At 31.7% G+C, this 23,648-nt stretch overlaps 1 protein-coding gene across 3 annotated transcripts in view; it reads left to right on the top strand.

Annotated features, from left to right (window-relative positions):
• The window catches only part of LOC139490589 (high-affinity choline transporter 1-like), a 41,613-nt gene that overhangs the window by 13,739 nt on the left and 4,226 nt on the right, over positions 1-23,648 (top strand). The window contains exons 2-6 of one of the 3 annotated variants that reach the window (XM_071277464.1): positions 12,132-12,236; positions 14,227-14,334; positions 15,875-16,030; positions 16,476-16,624; positions 19,027-19,179. In XM_071277464.1, the coding sequence (XP_071133565.1) occupies positions 12,209-12,236; positions 14,227-14,334; positions 15,875-16,030; positions 16,476-16,624; positions 19,027-19,179 (594 nt within the window). In that variant the 5' untranslated portion in view covers positions 12,132-12,208. Of the gene's footprint in view, positions 1-12,004; positions 12,237-14,226; positions 14,335-15,874; positions 16,031-16,475; positions 16,625-19,026; positions 19,180-23,648 lie in introns of those variants that run through there. The other 2 variants (XM_071277462.1, XM_071277463.1) reach the window with 2 other exon arrangements.

Genomic DNA, 23,648 nt, shown 5'->3' with positions numbered 1-23,648 from the left:
TTGTCAACATGTCTTCCTCCTACTTATTTAACAGTAATCTTTTGACACTGATATTAAGTTATCAACCCTCATAAGTGTGACATAATTCTAATTTGTATTTGTTTAAATTTAGGTCAAAATACATGCAATGATCAACACACATATCCCTTTTTATATAATAAATGAAATATCATTGTTAGACTAGTGCTAGAAACTGTTTTTTTTTAGTATGTACAGAATATCTAGTTAAATATCATGATACACTTTACAGTATCAATATTTTAAACCGCTTAAACATATTTCGGAAGTCGTAGCCATGACACTGAATGGACGGTAAACAAATTGCCATTTTTTTAATTGACATTAAAGATTACAGATTAAATTAATAAAAGTGTATGAAGATGTTTTTTTATAGATATACATGGTCTCTGCTTGGAATACACATAATTGCGGCCAAGCTTAGCGAAAGGTCGTGCGACATAATCCGTCAAACACACTTTATTAGATTAACTCTCTAAGGAACGATCGTTTCCATTGGTCAATTCAAACCTTCGACCTCACACCTGCGAAAATAGAACACACGTACTATGACGTTGAATGGACTCATTAATATTCACGTAACTGGTCAAGGTCGTTTAAAGCTTCCATCGTCGTATTCGCATACATGATCCCAATCCCAATTCTAGCTTTTATGAATGTGCATGTGAAATTCATTGGTTTTATACTTTTCTGCAATTGGTATTAAAGTTTAAACTTTAAAATCTTAACAGTTTTCACTTCTAAATATTCAATTTAAATGTCTCCTCTAGATCAAGGAGATTCACTTGATGTCGAGTGTATTTGTATTCAAATTAAAACTGCAGTACATCTCTGGGTACAATTTTTTTTATCATGATCAGGAGGAATTTGAAGAGATGAAAAAAGATATATCGCTCCCAACTCAAATGGAACGCCTTGAATGACATAAACCAGTTATTAAGTTTGATGGTAAAGGAAGAATTTAGAAATAAATCAAATATAGAGCTTTTTGATAGTAGCAACATGACATTTAAAGGTATTTGGACCCCAAGGATAATTACCATCTTTCATATACTGGAACAAAATGTCAGCGTGTAATTTCATAGACGCCTTAGAGAAGATTATTGGCCTTCCCTAGAACTCAAATGAAACGAAACCAATACAATTTGATATCGCCTAGATATTAAAGTGAGAGTAAGGCTAGAGTTGTAGAGGTCTATAATGGAACAATCATCATGCAAGCGTAATTATAACCGCAAAGGATATTAACATTTAAGGGGAAAGATTTGATTTCTTACAAAAATGTAAGCATTAGAAGATTGTCGAAAGATACCAGAGGGACAGTCAAACTCATAGATCGAAGATAAATTAGCTATCCGTTGTATTATGTGATTTCAATTAAGTTTTCTACTTGGCATATATTTTTTTTCTTTTTGATGTAAACGGAACATAATTTTTTGTGAATTACAGAAGTTTTATTTTTTTCCCCAAATTCTTTGACAATTTTAGCTGATTTTGACTACATTATTCCTTGTAATATCTAAGATAATGCAGAAACAACCAAACAAAAAAACATTTCATTATCGTATTCATGTTTTTGTGTTTCAAATACTTCGAGCTTAATTTCTTAATCCTACAATTAATGTCAACACAACACATCATAAAACATATTAGGCAATTTCATTCCAAATTTTCCGCTGACTGTTACTCCAAGTTGTTATTTGGAATTTGAGCAACTAATTATTTATATGTATCAATTTATAAGTTAAAAATGCATGCATTTCTAGATTGTTATAAGCGAACAACAACATTAACTACAAAATTCAAGATGCACTTTTCGAGCCTGTTTGCAAAGCACTTTTAAGTAATTTTATGATTCATATTTATAACAATGAAGGTTCGGAGATAGCAATTTCCGATTTTTCAAAGCAAACATTTTTCCTAATTAAATATTAATAAAAGAAGACCTCACTGTGAGTGGTTTGTTTCTGATCTAAATGTTAACGGGGAAACTATTGTATTAAAAGTTGAATTATTGTAAAAATCTCCGATTGATTATATCATCAAAGGTTCATATTAAAGATGATAAAGAAAATATCAAGTATTTAATCATTTGATGCACCCTTTTAATCGTACTATCAGTACTTTTGCCTAAAATATAAGTTTTAGAAATGTTAAATTTCATTGCAAATTATTTTCTGCCTGTCAGTCCAAGTTGTTATTTGGAATTTTAGCATCTTATTCTTTACATGTATCAAATGATAACTTCAAAATGCATGCATTATTATGATGTTATAAGTGAACAAAAACATCAACTACCAAAATCAAAGATGCACTTTGCCAGCCTGTTTGCAAAACCCTTTAAAGTAATGTAATGATTCTTATTTATAACAATTAAGTTCGGAGAGAGCAATTTCCAATTTTACTCCATAAACAAACAGTTTTCCTTATAAAACATCAATGAAAGAAAACAATACTGTACCTTATTAATTCTTTGAAGGAATCTACAGAACAAAGTAAAGAAAAATCAATGGAATCGGAAACCTGGTTAAATCGTTTTTCAGATTTCCACAAATCTCCTTCAATGAATGAGGTAAGAACTAACCATAGAAATTAATTCAATAATAAAATAAAACATTCTGTGAATTAGATTATAGTTTCTATGCTTGGGAAATATTTGATTGAATACGTTACCTCAAATGTGGAAAAGCCGCAGGTCTACATGGTATACCTGAAAAGATATTAAAGGCAGGAAGTTTAGTTCTAAATCACTCAATTTGTAAACCTTTAGATTCATTCGACATATATATTCGATACCTTATTTATCGGTTTATTAAACTGCTGTTTTTGTTAAGTTTGGTGATCCAAGTAAAACAGAAAGTATCGGGACATTGTCACTAATTCTTATTTTAGTAAAATATTTTACTATGTTTTAAGAAACAGACTTGATAAATGTTTCAAAAAAATCATTGGTTAATACCATATCAAATAGGATTTTCATTAAGGAAAAAAGTAGACCATCTGTAATTTGTTTGGGTATAAATTATTTATGAATATATACGTAAAAAAGGAGGTAAATAGTTATCAAAGGTACAGGAACTATAATTTAATACACCAGCTGCGCGTTTCGTCTACATAAGACTCATCAATGACGCTCAGATCAAAATAGTTATAAAATTTCTAAAAAGTTGTTCCAAATACGGCTAAGGTAATCTATGCCTGGGATATCAAAATCCTTATTTATTTTTCTAAAAATTCAACATTTTGGAAACAGGAAATTTATAAAAATGACCATATAATTGATATTTATGTCAACACAGAAGTGCTGACTACTGGGCTGCTGATACCCTCGGGACGAAACGTCCACCAGCAGTGGCATCGACCCAGTGGTGATAATAGTAATCAAAGGTACCAGGATTATAATTTAATACACCAGACGCGCAGTTCGTCTAGATAAGACACATCAGTCACGCTCAGATCAAAAGAGTTGTAAAGCGAAAAAGTACAAAGTTGAAGAACATTCAGGACCCCAATTTCCAAAAAGTTGTGCCAAATACGGCCAGGTCATCCATGCCTGAGATATCAAAGTCCTTATATTTTTTTTTTCGAAAAATGAATTTTTTTGTAAACAGGAAATTTAAAAAAATGACCATATAATTGATATTCATGTCAACACCGAAGTGAGTTATTTACCACTTTTGCAGATTTTAAAAAGGCCTTCGAAAACGTAAGGTATTAGAAGATAACTATTGACAAATAATATAACGGGTAAGTTTAATCTTATCATCAAACATATGTATAATAAAAATTACCTGTGTGTTGAAAATAATAATGAAATGACACCATGTTTTGAACCATTAAACAAGGTTACACTAGAGGATGTTCTAATCCCAAATATTTTCGAAATATTCAGCAATGATCTACCTGACAAATTTTTATAATGTTCTGATCCTTTAAATATCATTAATTGTTGAGTATATTAGCTCAAGTATGTTGATGGTGTTCTGATATTTTCGGAAAAAACTGAAAGGCCTTCGAAATAGAATTAATATGTAACGTGATATTGTTTAAATGGTGTTTCGATGTCAATTTAAAAAAAGACGAAAATTGTAATTTTTAACAAACCAGGAAACCTTTTAAAAAGCCGTTTATATTTTTCAGGTAAAGAGGTCGAATGGGCAAAATTATATAGAAAACTTGTATTCACGTTTACACCTAGTGGTGTAATCAAACAGTGTGAAGATGAACTACACAAATAGTCTTGAAAATATATATAAAAAGATGCGGTATGGGTGCTAATGAGACAACTCTCCATCCAAGTCACAATTTATAAACGTAAACCATTATAGGTCAAGGTACGGTCTTTAACACGGAGCATTGGCTCACACCGAACAGCAAGCTATAAAGGGCCCAACAAATTACTAGTGTAAAACCATTAGAATGGGGAAACCAACGGTCTAATCTGTATAAAATTCGAGAAACACTTATGAACCACATCAACACACGACAACTACTGAACATCAAATTCCTGTCTTCGGACATGGGCAAATAATTGCAGCGGGTTTAAAGGTTTTAATGGAATAAAACCTTCACCCTTATCTGAACCAAAAGATCACAACATAGAAAGACACACTATAAAATATCAATTGAAATGACTTAACTCCATGATAAGACATGTTACCACGAGAAGCATGTTTGAAGCTTCAGAGGGGCTTATCACAATCTTATTATAAAATTGCCATATTTTTGCTTTTTTGTGGTCATACTTCTCGTAATTAAACTTACATCATAATAGGGCAGTAGAGTATGGGGTTCGTTCCGTACTAATTATTAACATATATCCAATACAATTTGGTGAGAATTCTTCTGAAAAAGTAATTGTTCTCAGAGTAACATACATTGCAAATAGACATAGTTATAAATGTTCATGCTATCAAACAAAACATGTCCGAGAGACTTTGATTTTGTCACAGTAAATTTTTTAATATTGTGTATAAATTTTGTTATCAAGGTTGATACTTACTTCTTAATTAGTTCCCATATCAAATATTAGGTAAGATAAATTAGTTACATAAATATTGTGCTTAAAAAATATGCTTAACCCCGCCAAATGTTTGATGTACAAAAACTACTTACTCAAAATATATGTAGCGTTAGAAAGTTTCTTTCAATCACTTTCTGTTTACATAAGTTTCCGAAGGCTTTTGCCTCATCTCCTAATTATAGGTCCACTTCTAAACCCATATCCTACAGAAACATTGCTTCCACATTTAAACTATTTGGTAGCAAAACATCTCAGCATTAGTTAAACACGTTCTATCAAAAACGACATGTAACACTTACAGTTATATCATTTAAACTTTCACTTTTAATTATCATTGAGCAAGTCGAAAGTAAACATACTTTTTGTACTATTTTTGTTTGTATATCACTACTATTGATTATGTTGAACATGAAAGCTTGTTTAGATCTTTGTTATAATCCTTGCTGCTCTTAGTCACAAATGGCAGAGTATTTTGGATTTGGTTTTCACTGCTCTTCCATTTTAATATAAAGTTTGCTTTCCATCTGTTTTGATTTTGTCAGCCATTGATGAGTCTGATGAAGATTGTGATGACTAGACGAGTGTCTAGTGTACTAAATTATAAATTTGATATATGTGATTAATTTATTTGTAATAAACCATATCACAAGATGCAAGAAACAATTTTGTACAAAAGTGAAAATGAATTGCGGAACAAAATATAGAGGAACGGTTGTACAGAAAAAAAGTACCATTCAAATAGAAAAAACAATCTCCTGCTGCCTACAGTATTACTATTCAAAATGAAATTAAAATTGCTCTATTAAGTACAGCTCTTTATAAGAACCAGGCAGAGTGCCATATACATGTGATACATGGGGGGGGGGGGGGGGGGTTTCAGATTTTATCTATAATTGGCCTAGTAGAAGCAATAAATGAATCCTGCTCAAAAAATTATTTTGAGTGGGAAAATATGAGTGGTTGCCATGGTAACGGACACACAATTTTTTTGGTTGTTAAGCGTAATAAAATCTTTCAAAAATCAGCTAAATTACCACATTTCAGAGCCTGATTATGAATAGAATCATGCATTATTCATTAATTTGCATATGTAACATTGATAGAACTTGGTTTAAGCTTCATTTTAGTGAAGATTGCATGTCAACCAAATTTGTAAATTTTTTGAAAAATTTTGCGAAAAAATGCATATTTTCAACTTTTCTGCAATTGGGATTTTAGCGAAATTATCAAATTTTCTCTGGTGTTTTTCAGAAAAGTGCAAATGTGTACATAATAGTTAGCACTGTAGTTATGAAGTTTGGATACTACTTTACCAAATTTAATAGAAAAATGTGTGGGTTTTTTTTTTAGTTTTATCCCCATAGCAACCGATTTTTTCCTTGGAAACGGAATTTTCATTTGCAGAATATTGTAGTCTAAGAGCTTAAATGTCCTGAATTGTTTAATAACCGATAAGAAAATACATAAAAGCTAACGCAAACTTTAAATTATTATCGTCAAGTGTTGTTGACTTCAATTTTTGCCACGGAAAGACATATTATCCATAGCAACATCCACTAAAAAAAGCATAAATAGAAATGTATGTAAAAAAATATATAAATAGAGGGTGTATATTTTCAAATTGGAATATGACTTCATTCTTTGCTTCACTCACAGTCTTGTCTGGGTATTTTTTTTCTTCAGATTGTTCAATAAATGTAATATATAATGAAACATTGGGGTTGGGGGGCATGGAAAAAGGGGGAGGGGTATATTGATTTTTAAAAATGTTGCATACAAGTAGATACTTGAAAAGATAATTGCGTTTCGTTGTCCGAAGACACATTGGTTTTCGCACTATAACTTTAGTTTAAGTGAATAGAAATCTATGAAATTTTAACACAAGATTAATTACCCCAAAAGACAGGTTGCAATTGATTTCGAGAGTTTTGGTTCTAACAGTTTAGGATTAAGGGGCCAAAAAAGGGCCCATTTAGGCATTTTCTTGGTTTTCACACAATAACTTTAGTATAAGTAAATAGAAATCTATGAAATTCAAACACAAAGTTTATGAACACAAAAGAAAGGTTGGGATTGATTTTGGGAGTTTTGGTCTCAACAGTTTAGGAATTAGGGGCCAGAAAGGGGCCCAATTAAGCATTTTTCTTGGTATAAGTAAATAGAAATCTATGAAATTTAAACACAAGGTTTATGACCATAACAGGAAGGTTGGGATTGATTTTGGGAGTTTTGGTCCCAACAGTTTAGTAATTAGGGACCGAAAGGGTCAACATTTAACTTTGTTTGATTTCATCAAAAATTGAATAAGGTTCTTTGAAATGCCGAATCTGACTGTGAATGTAGATTCATATTTTTTGGTCACGTTTTTAAATTAGCCTACATTAAGGTCCAAAGGATCAAAAATTAAACTTAGTTTGATTTTAACAAAAAATGAATTCTTGGGGTTCTTTATATGCTGAATCTAACCATGTATTTAGATTTTGGATATTGGATCATGATAGGTAAATGTACAATTTTTAAGTTTTTAAGTTTAAGTTCTTAGACCACATTCATTCTGTGTCAGTAAACTATGCTGTGTCAACTGTTTAATCGCAATCCAAATTCGGAGCTGTATCAAGCTGGAATGGTGTGTCCATACTTGCCCCAACTGTTCAGGATTCGAACAATCGAACCCTGTGGTCGTATAAAGCTGTGCCTCGTGGAGCATCTGGTTTAAGGTTAACACATGATGAACTTCATGGGATTGCAATAGCCGGGCCAACCTGGCTTATGGAAAGGCAAGATATGGCCCTAACAATTGTATGAAAATTCTTAATTTCTTATGGCACACATCCGTCTGAGATGTTATTCCACCAGCATAAATCACAAAATTATCCCGTAACATAATATTAACAAACCGCAATTGGGGGGGGGGGGGGGGGGTTGTAGTAGGTTTAACCCATGTTCGTCAGTACATTAGTCGTCACAAAGTTGGTTTCCATTTTATAATTTTAGTTTGCCTCAATCAAATCTTATGAAAAATGTATACACACAGAGATCAAGTTTGAATTTTGTTGGTGTCACTATTAACTTTATAATTTGCCTCCAATGGCCTAGTTAACTAAAGAAATTTCTAAAAGTGACCATTTGATCTTAGGAGAACCTTTCTGGATCCCTCTTTTTGTCATACATACAATATTATATTTTTCGACTTTCATGTAGATTTTTTTTTAATCTTTTCTGTTAATTTAAAAAAGAAGATGTGGTATAATTGTTAATGAGACGGTTACACGCCATTATTCCGATATTAAACAATTCAGGACATTTAAGCTCTTAAACTGCAATATTCTGCAAATAAAAACTCCGTTTCCAAGGGAAAAATCGGTTGCTATGGTGATAAAACTTGAGAAAATCCCACGCATTTCACTACTTAATTTGGTAAAGAAGTATCCAAACTTCATAACTACAGTGCTAACTATTCTGTACACATTTGCACTTTTCTGAAAAACACGAGAGAAAATTTCATATTTCAGCAAAAATCCCAATTTCAGAAAAGTTGAAAATATGCATTTTTTCGCAAAATTTTTCAAAAAATTTACAAATTTGGTTGACATGCAATCTTAACTAAAATGAAGCTTAAACCAAGTTCTATCAATGTTACATATGAAAATTAATGAATAATGCATGATTCTATTCATACTCAAGCTCTGAAATGTGGTGATTTAGCTGATTTTTGAAAGATTTTAGCACGCTTAACAACCAAAAAATAGAGTGTCCGTTACCATTGCAACCACTCATATTTTCCCACTCAAAATTATTTTTTGAGCAATATTCATTTATTGCTTCTACTAGGCCAATTATAGGAAAAATTGGAAACCTTCATGTATCGCACTCTGCCTGGTTCTTACAAAGAGCTGTACTTAAACCCTTTCAAGCAATTACTTTAAAAAGATATATTGTTCAAATAAGGCCTTCGAAAATAGTGGAATAAATTACTTTTGGAGTGTCAAGAACTCGTTGGAAGTACTTGATAAATTGCATGCTTATATTGGTGATTTTGAATCTGTTCAAAGTTTTGATTTTTCTACCCTGTATACCACATTGCCTCACATTCTCATTAAGAAAAAATTCACACACCTAATTAAATGGGCATTCAAAAAATCAGAATGTGAATATATATGTTCAAACTCTTTTAGGTCATTTTTTAGTAGCAATAAACAAAAAAACTATGTTAATTGGACATGCTTTGATACTATATATGCCCTTGAATTTTTACTAGATAACATTTTTGTTCGCTTTGGGGATTCCGTATATCGTCAGATTATCGGAATTCCAATGGGGACTAACTGTGCACCACTTATTGCGGACCTGTTTTTGTATTGTTATGAGTTACAATTTATGACAAAAATAAGCAAAGACCCATCGAAACAACATCTGATAAACAAATTTAATAATACTTTTAGATATTTGGACGATATTTTGGCTCTCAATAATGACGACTTCAGTATGTATATTAATGAAATTTATCCTGTTGAACTTACTTTAAATAAAGCTAATACTAACAATGACCACTGCCCTTTTCTCGATCTTGATATCAATATCACTAATGGAAAGCTGAATACTAAAATTTATGATAAAAGGGATGATTTTTCATTTCCTATCGTTAACTATCCGTTTTTAGATGGTGACGTTCCCTTGTCACCATCTTACGGTGTTTATATATCTCAACTTGTACGATTCGCTCGTGTATGTAACAATGTTTTAGATTTTAACGAGAGAAATTTATGTATTACTGAAAAATTATTACACCAGGGTTTTCGATATCACAAACTAGTCAAAACATTTACTAAATTTTATCATCGGTATAAAGACATTATTCGTAAATACAGCTCAACATGCAGACTTTTAATACGTTCAGGTATTTCACATCCAATTTTTTATGGTAATATTCTTTATAAAGCACAAAGGTGTCAGTATTCACCTCAGAAACTTACAAAACCTTTGAATAGACTTATTAAGAAGGGATGTAATTACGATACTGTTGTCAAGTCATTAAAGATTGCATATTTTGGCGTTAATATTGAGTCATTGATAAGGTCTTTGCATCGGAACTAAACACATTTATTCTAAAACAGTTGTTGGCATGACACGGGTTATGTTCTTCTCATATATGTTATGATGGTTTGATACTAAACCCCTAACGGGAAGGATTGTGCCTGATGTTCATATGATGAAATCATAATCTTTCAGTCAGTTTAGTTGAAGTCTGGAGCTGGCATGTCAGTTACCTGCTAGTAGTCTGTTGTTATTTATGTATTATTGTCATTTTGTTTATTTTCTTTGGTTACATCTTCTGACATCAGACTCAGATTTCTCTTGAACTGAATTTTAATTTGCGTATTGTTATGCGTTTACTTTACTACATAGGTTAGAGGTATAGGGGGAGGGTTGAGATCTCACAAACATGTTTAACCCCGCCGCATTTTTGCGCCTGTCCCAAGTCAGGAGCCTCTGGCCTTTGTTAGTCTTGTGTTATTTTAATTTTAGTTTCTTGTGTACAATTTGGAAATTAGTATGGCGTTCATTATCACTGGACTAGTATATATTTGTTTAGGGGCCAGCTGAAGGACGCCTCCGGGTGCGGGAATTTCTCGCTACATTGAAGACCTGTTGGTGACCCTCTGCTGTTGTTTTTTATTTGGGCGGGTTGTTGTCTCTTTGACACATTCCCCATTTCCATTCTCAATTTTATATATCAGTGTTTATTCAGATGTCTGATAAATCTTTTTATCACTAAATACGTTGAACGTGTACCAATGCTGATATCTTAACGATACTGTTCACGGAACTGGCGAAGCAAGGGAGATGCTATGTATTGTCAACCGTAATGTGATGCTCAGGTCAAATAATAAATAACGTTATGTTGTAAGCAAGATAATTGTACATGATTTTGATTCAACATTAAATTAATTTTACTTTATTGAACATTTTCAGTGTGTTTATTTGTAAAAGAAAGCTTATTAATAGTCTATGCTGCATATTGACATAGTTCATTTAGTAATAGGATTTTTTTTAATGTATAATAAAATTGAGAATGGAAATATGGAATGTGCCAAAGAGACAACAACCCTACCATAGAAAAAAACAACAGCAGAAGGTCACCAACAGGTCTTCAATGCAGCGAGAAATTCCCACACCCGGAGGCGTCCTTCAGATGGCCCCTAAACAAATATATAATTGTTCAGTGATAATGAAAGCCATGCTAATTTCCAAATTGTATACAAGAAACTAAAATTAAAATAATACAAGACTAACAAAGGTCAGAGGCTCCTGACTTGGGACAGGCGCAAAAATGCGGCGAGGTTAAACATGTTTACGTGATCTCAACCCTCCCCCTATACCTCTAGCCCAAGTAGAAAAGTAAACGCATACCAATACGCACATTAAAATTCAGTTCAAGAGAAGTCCGAGTCTGATGTCAGAAGATGTAACCAAAGAAAATAAACAAAATGACAATAATACATAAATAACAACAGACTACTAGCAGTTAACTGACATGCCAGCTCCAGACTTCAATCAAACTGACTGAAAGATTATGATTTCATCATATGAACATCAGGCACAATCCTTCCCGTTAGGGGTTTAGTATCATACCATCATAACATATATGAGAAGAACATAACCCGTGTCATGCCAACAACGTCTTTTCATGACCAAATATGCTGATTTTGTACTAATTCTGACATCTTAACGATACTGTTCACTGGATCAATGGAGCAAGAGTGATGCTCTTTTTTTTTTTAATTCAACGTAATGTAATGCACAGGTAAAATTGTAAATAACGTAATGCTGTAAAAGCAATAAAGGTCCTTTGTTGTGATTCAAAATGAAATTAAAATTTACTTTATAAATATCTTAAAGCGCTTAATTTGAAAAAGACAGCTTATTGATATTCTATGCTGTAAATTGACATAATTTTTAGATCAGAGTTCACTGAGATGTAAAATAACGTCTTATCATCAAACAACACTTTATAAATGTACTAGTATGGCGGTGTATGTACCAGGTTTGGTGTCTGTCATCGTGTTCTATGTTATATTTCTATTGCTAGGGTTATGGGCAGCATGGAAATCTCGGAAAGTAACTAAGAACAGTGAAGATGTTTTACTTGCAGGGAGAAGTATTGGGATGCTCCTTGGGATATTTACCATGACCGGTAAGAAAGTTTTGTTTTCAAGGATAAATAAAATATTTTAACATGTTTTACCTGTTTATTCATAAAAGGTTAAGTATTTGAGTTCAATGAACGTTTTATTTTATGCAAAATGACAACATTTAATAGTAGTGTGTACAAAGTAAAATAACAAAAATACTATTCAATTGAAAATTTGAATCCGAAATTCCTCTATATTAAATGGAAAAATCAAAAATTTAAAGGATCAAGCGAATGTAAAAAAAAACTGACATTTTCATGGTTTAGTATACATTATTAAGAATAAGATTTATAAAACCTCAGTTAAATGTGACGTTGGTTTGGTTTCCCACTCGGGTGCCCTTCAACCTGTATGTTTGACTTTTGCAGGCTTCACAGCTTTTAGTCTTTAACATTCACTTTGAAGGATTAGTCTGAGCAAAAACCTAATGCAGCATGACTTGATCCCAAACCTTCCAGCCAATTTTTTTATGCATTATAACAAACATCGGTAGACATGCTTTATGATGGGATTATGAAATTTGAAATGATTTAAAATATGGACTTAATTAAAAGAAAATGTGTTTTTAGGTATTTTTCGTTGCGTTCAATACCTGTTCTTGGTTTAGAAGTGACTTCTGCACTTTTGTTGGGTTGTGGTCTCTTTGACACATTCTCCGTTAACATTCACAATTCTACCATTTACTATAGTTGATGTTTTATACATATTACTTAACTTCAAATTCACCTTTATTTTATTCTAAGCACAAAAGCCTAATTAATTCAAATTCTTGACTTTCCATGACTTATTTATGAGAAAAGTAACCTTAGACAGATAAAGATGAAAAGGTATTGGACAGAAATGTAGAACTTAAAAAGTTTAAGGTCCTTTGTTGCAAGTTTGTGTTACTAAGAATTGGAAATAAGGGATAATTTGGAAACAAATGAAAACATCACTTTATAATTTTCATTTGTCCGAAGCGCTTTCCTTAGATAACCTTCATCTGAAACGCTCAAAGCCAAAGATGTTTATGAAACAACACATGACAGCTAATTGCATGACCAATAAGGACCTTAATATAAAAGAGGGGACAAGGAAGGTTCATTAACAGGTTAACAACGTGTGCCCAAAACTGAAATCAGCTAATTTAAAATACTGATAACAGAAGACAGCAATTCACTCCCCCAGGCAAAATTAGCTTACGATAAATAATTGCATCTTCAATTATGAAAGTAAGGTTTCATCTTCCTCAGGTTAAATTAGCCTAAGATAAATATAACTGTTATGATCTAACCTTTCTTTCTTAATTGAAAATTCATGTAATAAATACAAATAGAAAACAACATAAAATATTGTAAAATGGTCCGATCATGACAGGGTTGACCAAACATCCTAGTTAAAAAAAATGAAGACATGTGGATACAAGTACGCCACGAAGGGAAGGTTCCCAACAACCCAAATAAGAAAGCATTTTCAATTCTCTTTTTAAAAATAGTCTTCATTTTCTAAGGAAAAAAAAACAATTAACCAGATAGAAAAGTACAATGTGTATGCCCTACAAAGAATTATATAAGCAAAATTAAATATATAAGAAATCCGTTTATAACAGACAGCATACTTTCTCACAACAGGTCAAAATGATTGAGGAATTGGACATAAAAGTCACATATAAACGTGTTAAACAAAGATAACTACTAGAAATGTTTTAACTTAAACAGTACCAGTAAGTTGTTTTGATTTCATATATTAGTTTATAATGTAGTTTATGTGTAATGTCTACGAAAGATTGGAAGGGACATTTTTATACCATTTCTTATTTCCATTTTGGCTTACATTACTTACAAATTACTTTTCTCACTTCTAAGTTTTCATTTATCAGTTCCGATCTTTGTTTCTGTGTTTCAACTTAGAATTAAGAAATATAAACTTGGAACAGACAAAATGAGAAATGTCAGCTTTGAAATCAATACTTCTGACATAATGTCCCTACACGTCTTTCCTATGCTATTTCAGCAACCTGGGTAGAAGGAGGATTTATAAATGGTACAGCAGAGGGTGTTTACTCGGGAGGATTAGTGGGAAGTCAGGCTCCGTTTGCCTATTCGGTGTGTTTGGCGTTCAGTAAGTTATAGATTTATGTGATATAAAGCTGGTTGTTAAAACTACTAATAGATAAGATAGTAAAGAAGAAAGCAATTATATACATATATATATTATGATAGATATCTAAATAATTCCATTATGTGAGTTTTTGAAGCATAAATATTTCAATCTTTCAAATACATTATATATGTATGCATTAGTTGACCTATTATGGTTTTTCTTTGACAAAAAATGACTTGGATAGAGAGTTCTCTCATTGACATATCTATAATTTTAAAGCGGTTTTGTAAATTCAAATACAGTGAATTTCACTACTTTATTTATTTCAATTATTATATATAATTACGGTTATATCCTGGTCTGTTCGCTGAATAATAACATTTTTGATGTGATAAGCAGATAATAATTGACAAAACTGTAAAATTTCACACATGGGGGGTTTTAAAAGTATTTGTGAACCTTTAGGTATAAATATCTCGAGGCACTTTTGTCAGTTTTGGTAAAAAAAATCAAATTTGAAGATAAATCAAAATATGTAATGTAATAAATATATTATTAACATTAATATCAGACAAAATTATATCGTGTGCTCATCTGAAAGTTGTTATTTGAGAGACCTGTTTTTTATACTAGAAATGAAATCGCCATTATCATAAATTCTCATTTTTTTTTTTTAAATATATCCCCAGATTGTTCAAACTAAAGACTTTACAATTGATATTGGCTGCTTCTCTGCTAAGCACGTTTCATTCAGAAATAAGTCAAATACTGGTAGGCTCGGAGCTAAATTAATATATCTGGGTAATGTGACATGTCCCCATGCAGGCTCCACCTCCTCCTTATCATCATAATCACAATATAACAAATTATTTACCTCTGTTCTGAGATTTCATACTGAGTTACAGAGTGCAAAAACTACCAGGAAATATAAACCAGCTTGTTAACGTATAGCGCTTTCATTTCTGGTATATAATGACATTCGATAATAGATTTACTTCAGTAAAAACAGTTACCAACTAGTATCTCAATTGTTTGTAAAACAATTGAAAGGTCTTTCCTGTAAAAGTGATGTTTTCCTAATGTACTTTGTACGACCTTTCGTTTGTTATACGACAAGCATACCTTCTGAAACTTTTCGCTTTTTACACTCGGGAAGAGGAAAGACCTTATATATCAAAAGATCAAAAGGTCACCATACGGTTTTGATCAATTGATAAGCGTAGGCCTCGGTGGCCGGGAGGTCTGAATAGTCAATATAAAATTTGAACTCCGCACGTAGTAGTTGATTAAGATTGCCAGTTTTTCCTGCCAAAGAACAGACGGCTTACATCCTAAATAATAACTGTCCGTTACGATACAGCCAATAGTACTGAAAGTGTCTTTTTACACCGACAATCAATCAATCGACAATTTTTTATTACTGCTCGACAGACTATAGATTGTACTGCCGTGATAATTGTTTTATAAAACCAACCAAACTCATAAAAACGAAAATTACTTACATTTTATAAACATATTGTAAATGAAAATTATTTTTATTTATACTAATTCATAACAGGTGGATTTTTCTTTGCCAGACGGATGCGTCAGAATGGATATGCAACCATTATCGACCCATTCCAGCAGAAGTATGGAGATATGATGGGTGCATTGCTATACATCATATCTCTATCGGGAGATGTATTTGTTGTTGCAGCAATATTAGGAGCTTTAGGTTTCTTATTTACATTTACAATTACAATTTTTAATACATGTTCATAACTGTTATATTGTTTATCAGTGTCAGTTGTAAATGCAATGTTTTATATGTTGTTGTTTTTTTGTCTTTTCGTAATGTTTTATTTTGTCGTACTCCTTTCGACCTATTAGTTTTGATTGTCCATTTGTATCTTCCATTTTATATTTAATTGAAAAGACTTATTTGCAAAACTATTTAATCTTTTAAATATATATATTTAAAACTAAAGGATAAAAATATTTTTTCACGAGAATCTATGACAAAACCAATGATTTTTTTTTTACATGAAACAAATTTCTTTATGGTTCGACTCAGCATACATAAGTGTTCAGTCATTGCTTTGTTATTTTAGGAAAAACGTGCATAGGAAGAATTTGATATGCAACAAAAGATACGCAAAGGTTTTTTTCTCCATTTTTAGGTTCAACTTTGTCTGTAGTACTGAACATAGACTACAATATTTCTGTTATAGTGGCAGCCTGTGTGGCTGTACTTTACACTTTCTTTGGTGGACTTTTTTCTGTGGCGTATACGGATGTTTTACAACTTATCTTTATGTTTTTCGGTGTTGTAAGTAGTACACATTTTCGAATGATTTATCAATGACATGTCATACTAATTTTTTTCCTGAAAGCAAACACAAAGTAAACTTTTAATATTTCAGTTATTTTGCATTTGTACTTAAATTAGTATCACAAGTACTGCTATTTAACAGTAAATCCGCAATTATTTTATAAATGTTTGTAATTTAGTGATTGTTATTGCATGGTTGCTGTCTTATATAATTGTTTCTCGTTTGTTTCATTATCATAATATGATTTTGTTTCTCATTAAATGTTATTTTACGTTAGATCATTTTATAGTTGTCTAAAAGGATCAATTGATAAGGTGTAGCCTTATTTTTAAATTTATAAGGATTTGCTTTAGTTGTAAGTTTATAATGAATTGCTCAAGTTTAAGCTTAATAAAGATTTGCTAAAGTTTTGGCTTTACAAGGAGTTATTTTGACTTTATTTTGTAAGGATTTGCTATAAATGTAGGATTTTAAGGTATTTACTTTATTGCAGTTGTATAAATATTTGCTATCGTTTAGGTTTAGAGGGAAAACTACACTGTAAATTTGATATTGAATGTAATACATATAATCTCTAACAGGAAAGGTCAATAGAAATAGACCAAATATGTTCATTTTAAAACTGATGAATATGTTATATAAACAAAAACGCTTGATGTCTTGTTGACATTGTACATACAAGGCGCCGAACTGAACTCTTGTCGTTTTTTCTCGAAATTTAATTTTGTACGGACAAAAGTGAGTTTTGTTCATCAAAAATGAGTTCAGTTTCTCATACTACAGATTTAAATTTTGTCAAATAGAATTATCTTTCATTTCATTTTTGTATCCCAAACTTTACTTTTGTTACCTAATTGGAAAATTGGGCGACAAAAGTCAATTTTATATACAAATTAGTTTTGTGTGGATTCTGTGAACTATTTGGCATACACAACTGATATTTTGTTACAAAATTCAATTTTGTGTTTATTTTTGTGTAGACAAAATTGAGTTTTGCTAAATGGAAGTAAAACTTTAACAAAAGACAATTTTGTGTCACAAAAGTCAATCATCGGTATAAGGACATCATTCGTACATATTATTCAACATGCAGACATCCTATACGTTCAGGTATTTCACATCTTATTATCTATGGTTATATTCTGTACACAGCACAAAAATATCGGCATTCACCTCAAATGCTAACAAACCCTTTAAACATACTTATTAAGAAAGGATATAGTTACAATACTGTTGTCAGGCCATTGAAGTTTTTATATTTTAGTTTTAATATTGATTCACTTATAGAGTCTTTGCATCGGAAATAAACACATTTATTCTAAAACCAGTTGTTGGTATGATACGGGTTATGTTCTTCTTATATATATTTTATAATTTTTTTAATACTAAACCCCTAACGGGAGGGATTGTACTATATATTCATATGATGAAGACATAACCTTTCAATCAGTTTAATTGAGGTCTGGAGCTCGCATGTCAGTAACTGCTAGTAGTCCTTTGTTAATTTATGTATCATTGTCATTTTGTTTAGTTTCTTTTGTTACCTATTCTGACATCGGACTCAAAATGATTTTAAACGAAGTTTTATTGTGCGTATTGCTGTGTATTCCTTTATTCTACATTGGCTAGAGGTATAGGGAGAGGGTTGAGATTTTACAAAACATGTTTAACCCCGCCACATTTTGGCGCCTGTCCCAAGTCAGGAGCCTCTGGCCTTTGTCAATCTTATATAATTTTTAATTTTAGTTTCTTGTGTATATTTCGGTGTTGAATATGACGTACATTGTCTATGAACTAGTATTCATTTTTGTTTAGGGGCCAACTGAAGCACGTCTCCGAATGCAGTAGTTTCTCGCTGCATTGAAGACCCATTTGTGGGTTCGCCTGTTGTCTGCTTTTTTGATTGGTTGTTGTCTCTTTGACACATTCCCAATTTCCATTTTCTATTTTATTTTGTGAGACAAGTCAATTTTGTGTTCAACTTTCACTAAACTAAATTGGGTCTACACAACAAATAATTTTAATTACAAAATCACAGGATGCTAATTTAATCAACCTGTTAATTGCCTACAAATTCAATGTTGTCTCACAAAATTGACTTTTGTGTTTTAATTTTCATATCAGTTAACAAAAGTAAATTGTGTATGCAAATAAGTTTATATTTGCATACCTATTTGACAATAATGATTTTTTTGTCTACAAAATGAATTTTGTCTACAAAAATGAATTTTGTCTTACAAAATTTAAGTTCTCATAAAACAAGTCTGTATCACAAAGTTTTGTAAGACAAAAATGAGTTCGTTATTGCTGGTTTCTGTTCGAATAAACCGTTTAATATATCTCTTTGATACCTGTCGCCTCATTATATTTTTTTTTTTTTTTTTTTTTTTTTTTATAGTGGCTGATAATCCCGTTTGCTATATCAAATGATGCAGTGAGGGACCTGTCAACTAACTACACAGACGTTTGGGTGAAAGAACTAGATCCATCTACAGCAGGTGTATATATTGACGGCTGGTTACAGATGATACTTGGTGCAATACCATGGCAGGTAATACATTTATACTGTATTTTTAGTTTATCATAATACATCTATACTGTACCTGTAAAAACGAAATATCACGATTTGAAAATAAATAGCTCATAGTTATCAGTAATTACCGATTCATCACCAAAAGCAAGTAACGGCTACTTAAAACATTAGAGTATTACCTCTAATTTGGTCAGACATTTCCTATTGACAGATTTACTTCGACTTTTTTAACAACAAATAAATAAGAAGTCGAGGTTTTCGTCCGGTAAATATACTCTTTAAATACCTTTTCAGGCGTCAATCTCATATAATTCGATCCGTTTGAAATATAATGTCCACTCCGTTCCCTTAATTTGTTTATTTATACAGTACTATAAAATCGCACACATAACTCAATAATTGAGATTCAGCAGCAAAAACTGTATAAAATTACATCACAGACACTAATCAAAACCAACTAAAAAAATCACAAAATAAATATAAAAAAGACGCAAAAAAAACCAAAAAAACAGGATTTTAAAAATCTCCAGCGTCAGAATCAAATCGCACCTCAGGATGCACATGAACCATAAACGCCATCAGTCAAAAATCCGATAGGTGAATACACAAAAACTGGGTTACAGTAAGTTTCATACACATAACAACACGAAAACACTTGAAAGGGAATCAGTTAAGAAAATAAAAAGATACAAACCGTCACACGGTGGGTATGGTTGTCCTGCGAGAGAACGTTCTGTGCTGGTGATTCGGTACTGACGGGTGCTGGTGATCAATGAAAAATGTAAACAAAGACGAAAATGATGATTTTTGACGTTTTCACTCATAAAAAATGGAAGAAAACAGTTGAGATTTTTCAATTTTGTTTCTTATGGGTTCATATGTAAACCATTAAAAAGTTGACCCTCTAAACTGTTACAGTAAGCGTAACACAACAATACTCATTTTCAGAAAATCTAGAAATGAAAAAATAAAACAAAAATGCTCATTTAGTCCGCTTTCTATACCGCAATCCACACGACAAAACTTTTTTGTGAAAAAACATTGCAATTTATTAAAATTTAGCATTTTCTCAATTTATTGATGTCCTGATACTGTGCTGGTGGGTCCTGTTATTGTGCTGGTGGGTCCTGATACGGTGCTGGTGATTTTGGATAAGAAGTTAGTCATATTTGAAACAAATGTTACAAAATCAATAAAATTGGGCAGATAATTGTTGTCAATAGGATCTATGACTCATATTTTAGCTCTAGATCTTGTGCATCAATTTGGCAGTTTAATATGTGTTTTCAAATGATCGTAACTTGTATTACATAATTACATAAAAGGGCAACATCTTTCGTCAAATATCAGATAACAATATAAAGTATCTAAAATAAGAATAGTTTTATTAAGATATTAAATGCCCCTTACATTGATGCTTTAACAATGATCAAAGCCCATTCCGCATAGACATGTTTGTTAGCGCTCCGCATACCCCTCCCCACTTCCACCCAACCAACCCTCCTCATTTCCTCCTTCAGTGTTACAGTGGTGTACCAACACAACAATTTATCACATAAAATAATAACACAAAGACACACATTATTGAACAACGAATGCTCGCAGGTACTGAAAGCTAGTTCAAAGCCGAATTTTCAACTAATAGATAAACCATGTTCTCTTATACAAAAATCCCAATCGTGTCGATTAAAAAAGACTCAAAACTTAAGTTCACATTTTAATGTTTGATGAATCAGAACTTTAAAAGTGTGCAGGGAATCTTGTGCTCACAACAGTTACTGTCATAATTATTTTTACATAAGACTTATAAAGGAATTAAGAAGGTACCAAGAAATATTTTACAGTTCAATTTAATGATGATGAATGGAAGGAAATGGTACGGAAGTTTACATAGGACAAAAAGAAATTGATAGTATTTTAAACGCTTCTTTGCATTATATAGTATAGTTCTTCTATAAAAGCATGCAAAAAAAAAATTGATTGACTTGCTTGCTATGTTTGCTTGGATGTTTTCAAACAATAGGTAGGCGGAGTTTCAATACATACTGGAATTTGATTGGACAAATACAAACTGACAGGAATTGAAGTTAATGTTTATTGTCCAAACAAATTCTAGTATATAGTAAAGAGACTACTTACCTGTCGTTTACAAACATCCAAACAATCATAGCAAGTAATTTGATCAATGCTTTGCTTTGCATATATTTATAGAAGAGCTGTAAATTCTAAAAAAAAAAATCTTGTTGTCGTAGATGGTTAAATCCTCAACAAAATCTCAATAACTTTGTTGGAACGAATAAAGGTTTTAAATCAAATTTTCGTGGACTTTTTAGCTTCCACCCTGACGAGGCATGTTAGCTGTTCGTATGCTGTTGCACCTGACGCACGGAAACTTTCACATTTCCATCTTCTTTTCTGAAATATTTTACCCAGCTCATACTTGACAGGATTGTTATCCTAGTAAAAGGTGTATTAGTAACCAATGAATTGAACACAAGTTAAAAATTCCGCAATACTATATAATTCATTTTATGTGTCAATTTGTTCGAAAAAAGTCGAAAAGAAGAGAGTTTTTTTAATGTCATGATTATCTGTCGCTTTCTAGATCTATGCTTAGCATTTATTTCAGATGACATCGACTCCTCACTCTGGTGACCCTGCTGCCTTTTATAAATTTATCCGTATACATATATTTATAGATAAACAAAAGGCTGCAACTGGTATTTTGTATTTAAAATGATTCGTTGTAACGAAAATATTTGTGGTGAATGGAAACTGTGAGGGTCAAAATCTAAAATTGCTTATAAATGTTGCTGGACCCATTTTCGTTATCTGATCTGAATTTTCTGAAATGTGCAAGGTAGATAGACTTTGGTCTTTTGATTTTTTTTACTCGGTAAGTTTTGCCCTAATTGCTTGAACTTTTGCAATATTAAAGCCGATTACAATGAGTGTGTAGACAAAGGGAATATCTTTGGTTATCTTGCTTGCTGAATAGAAAAGTCATTGTTAGGTTTAGTAAACTAGTAGACTAGTCCGACACATGACACATCTTTCTGTCTGTAGGACCAGGCTACTTCGAAAGGAGGGTAGTATACCTTACCTAACAATGACTTCACGGTTTAGCTAACAAGCAAGCTCACCAAAGATATTACATTTGCCTACATACTTAATGGAATCGGCTGTAACTAAAAACTCAAATACATTTTAACAGACAGTGGTCATATTTGTTGATGAATATTGTTTTTCCTAGATTCACTCTTGAAAAATCATTTGGTAACATTTGGTCAAGTAATTTCAGAAAAGATGTTTTTGTAATTGCGGACGCCAAGACAATACATGAACCTCACACGACCCCTTGACACAGGTGAGCTTATATATGATCTTATAGCGATTCGGGTTGATAACCAGTTGAAATTATATATAAGCCAGTTTTGTGTGTGTGTAGATTTGTATTGTTTTAAACTGTTATGACCTTTTAAAGTTAAATGTAGGTGTTTAATCTAAGAATTTCTTTTTTAAACTTATATACTTGTTTTATACTCAATTGGTAGTATGAAGCTACGAGCTATTTAAATTTTTGAAATTGACATATTCTAGTCTGCCCTGTCATAAAATAGTGATTTTTTTTAGTGTTCTATCGAACTTTCGAAGAAAAAAAAACCTGATAACCGTTCAGACGAAAAAATTATGTTGAAAAAATCTTACAGATATAGCAAGTGATTCTTAATAGCTATATGATACATTTTTCTTTTAAAGTACACTTTTAAATCTTTCGGGAAACTATTCCAAGCGTAAAACTGTCACTGTAACCTCGCTCTAACTTATCCCCCATCCCCCCCCAAAAAAAAACCAAACAAACAAACACGCAGTACTATTGTCATTTTTATAGTCAGCACTAAATTGTTCACAAACAAATGTGTTTTAAGCTGCTAAAGACATATGATTCAAACGCTCAGAAAGTCCTTTGTTCTATATTTTTGCTCTCCATTTTTATGCAAAACCTTTTACATTTTTATTTTATGGGTTATTGTTGAAGGTCGTACGATGACGTATGGTTGTTAACACATACTTCCTTTGGTTTCTTATGGAAATTTGTCCATTGACAACAAACATACTACATCATCTACTTTATATACATTACAACGTATTTTGGTGATCTTGCAAAGGAACGTATTTTGGTGATCTTGCAAAATGATCGTAATCCCGAAAATCGTAAACATATTTTCTTATCTTAAAAGTGGGCAAGAAGGATTCCATTAACAGGCCAATAAATAAGATTACAGTTAATTTTAAAAACATTAAAAAAATAGGGGTATTTTTCTCTCATTATGACAGTAAACAGATTCACAACAATGTCAATTTCAAGAAAGTAGACAACAGTTAATTAGTCAATAACAGTACAGCATCAATAATCTTGAATATATGCCACTTTTAACTAAAATATAAAGGCACAGAACCAGGACATAGGAGCACAGAACCAGGAC

This window comes from Mytilus edulis, chromosome 10, assembly GCF_963676685.1.
Source record: "Mytilus edulis chromosome 10, xbMytEdul2.2, whole genome shotgun sequence".
Taxonomy (NCBI): domain Eukaryota; kingdom Metazoa; phylum Mollusca; class Bivalvia; order Mytilida; family Mytilidae; genus Mytilus; species Mytilus edulis.
This window is presented reverse-complemented; position numbering and strand designations above follow the sequence as displayed.